Source organism: Alligator sinensis, unplaced genomic scaffold (assembly GCF_000455745.1).
Source record: "Alligator sinensis unplaced genomic scaffold, ASM45574v1 scaffold128_1, whole genome shotgun sequence".
Classification (NCBI taxonomy): Eukaryota; Metazoa; Chordata; order Crocodylia; family Alligatoridae; genus Alligator; species Alligator sinensis.
In genome coordinates, this window is record NW_005842968.1 from 389,829 (window position 1) to 391,319 (window position 1,491).

General features: G+C 59.8%; 1 protein-coding gene across 1 annotated transcript in view; it reads left to right on the forward strand.

Annotated features, from left to right (window-relative positions):
• The first annotated feature begins 136 nt into the window (after positions 1 to 136).
• DCAF11 (DDB1 and CUL4 associated factor 11) overlaps positions 137 to 1,491 on the forward strand; it is a 9,967-nt gene continuing 8,612 nt past the window's right edge. Inside the window, 2 exon segments of the mRNA XM_025192811.1 lie at positions 137 to 291; positions 1,027 to 1,235. Coding sequence (XP_025048596.1) covers positions 1,099 to 1,235 — 137 coding nt within the window. The 5' untranslated portion in view covers positions 137 to 291; positions 1,027 to 1,098.

Consider the following 1,491-nt stretch of genomic DNA (forward strand, 5'->3'; position numbering starts at 1 on the left):
CCTGCGCTGGGTTGGAGCAGGGGCGGTGCTCGGAGCCGCTTCTGATTGGCCGGCGCCCGGGGTGGGGAGCAGGGGAGCGGGGCGCTGGAAGCCTGCGGGGCGGGGCGGGGCTGGGGGGTGAGGAGGGCTCTGATTGGAGCATGGGGGAGGGGAGCGCGCGTCTTCAGGGGGAGCCAAGGTGTCCCCCAACTAAGTGGCGCGGTGATTGACTGGGCGCGGCAAAAGAGGCGTCCTGATTGGTGGGCCCGTCTGTGGGGGCCTTAGAAGGCCCTGATTGGTGCAGTGGTTCAGGTAGGGAGTTGATTGGTGTTCTCCTGAGAGGCAAAGGTGGCCTTTTAGTATGCTCTGATTGGCTGCAGAGGCCCAGGGTACTCATAATGGTTGGAAGGGTGGGGGGAGCAAGAGTGCTGTTTGAGTAAGGTGCACTCTGATTGGTGGAAGACAAGGCCCCTCCCCCAGGATACTCTGAGCAACAGAGTCCCTCAATTAAGCAGGATCCTTATTGGTGGGAATATTCAGTATGGGGTTCAGTGATTGGTGGGCACAGTGGGGAGCCCTGAGCAAGCTTCAATTGGTTGGGAACTGGGCAGTGAAGAGGCAAGGGTGTATGAGTATGGAGAGCTCTGATTGGCTGGGAACTGTGGTATACAGAGGGGGACAGTGTTGTCTTCTGAGTAACAAGAGCTCTGATTGGTGGGTGGTTGTGGTATATTGAGGGGGAAATGCTGCCCTAAGTATTGAGAGCCCTGATTAGTGGGTAGCTGTAAACCAAAGAGGGTAAAGTTACCTTCTGAGTATTGAGAGTTCTGATTGGTGGGGGCTGAGGTATACTGAGCAGGGCGGTGCCACTTCTGAGTATCAGAAGCTCTGATTGGCAGGTCGCTGTGGCATACCAGAGGGGGCAAAGCCACCCCTGTGTATTGCAAGTTCTAATCGGCAGGTGGTCGTGACATACGGAGGCAGTGGGGCAAGGCTGCCCATTGAATAGCCCACCTTTCGATTGGTGGCTCAGGATTCTCCTTTCAGGGGGTCCCGATCCCTGGTTGGCGGAGCCAAGAGGGCAGCCACTCTGACCCAGCTCTGGAGGATGCCCTAAGCATGGGCTCGCACAGCAGCAGCAGCGCAGGCACCGGGGGCCGAGACGCCCGGGATGGCTGGACCCCGCGGGGCTCCGAGGAGGAGGAGGAGGACGAGGATGTGGACCTGGCCCAGGTATTGGCATATCTCCTGCGCAGGTAACTTGCCCCCACTGCGGGCCCAGCACCCTTTTGCCTTGGGTCTGGGGCAGGGAGCTCTCCCCTCCAGGAGGTGCCAGGCCTAACCTAGGGGTGGGGCATGAGGCAAGGCCCTTTGCTCTCTGGGGGAGTCCCGTCAGCTGGCAGGGGGGTGTCTCAGGATGAAATCTGGTGGGAACTGGCTTGGATCACAGGGGCAATTGGGGGGTGATATTGGGGGAAATAGAGCTTTTAATTCCCCCCCCCCCCCCCCCCC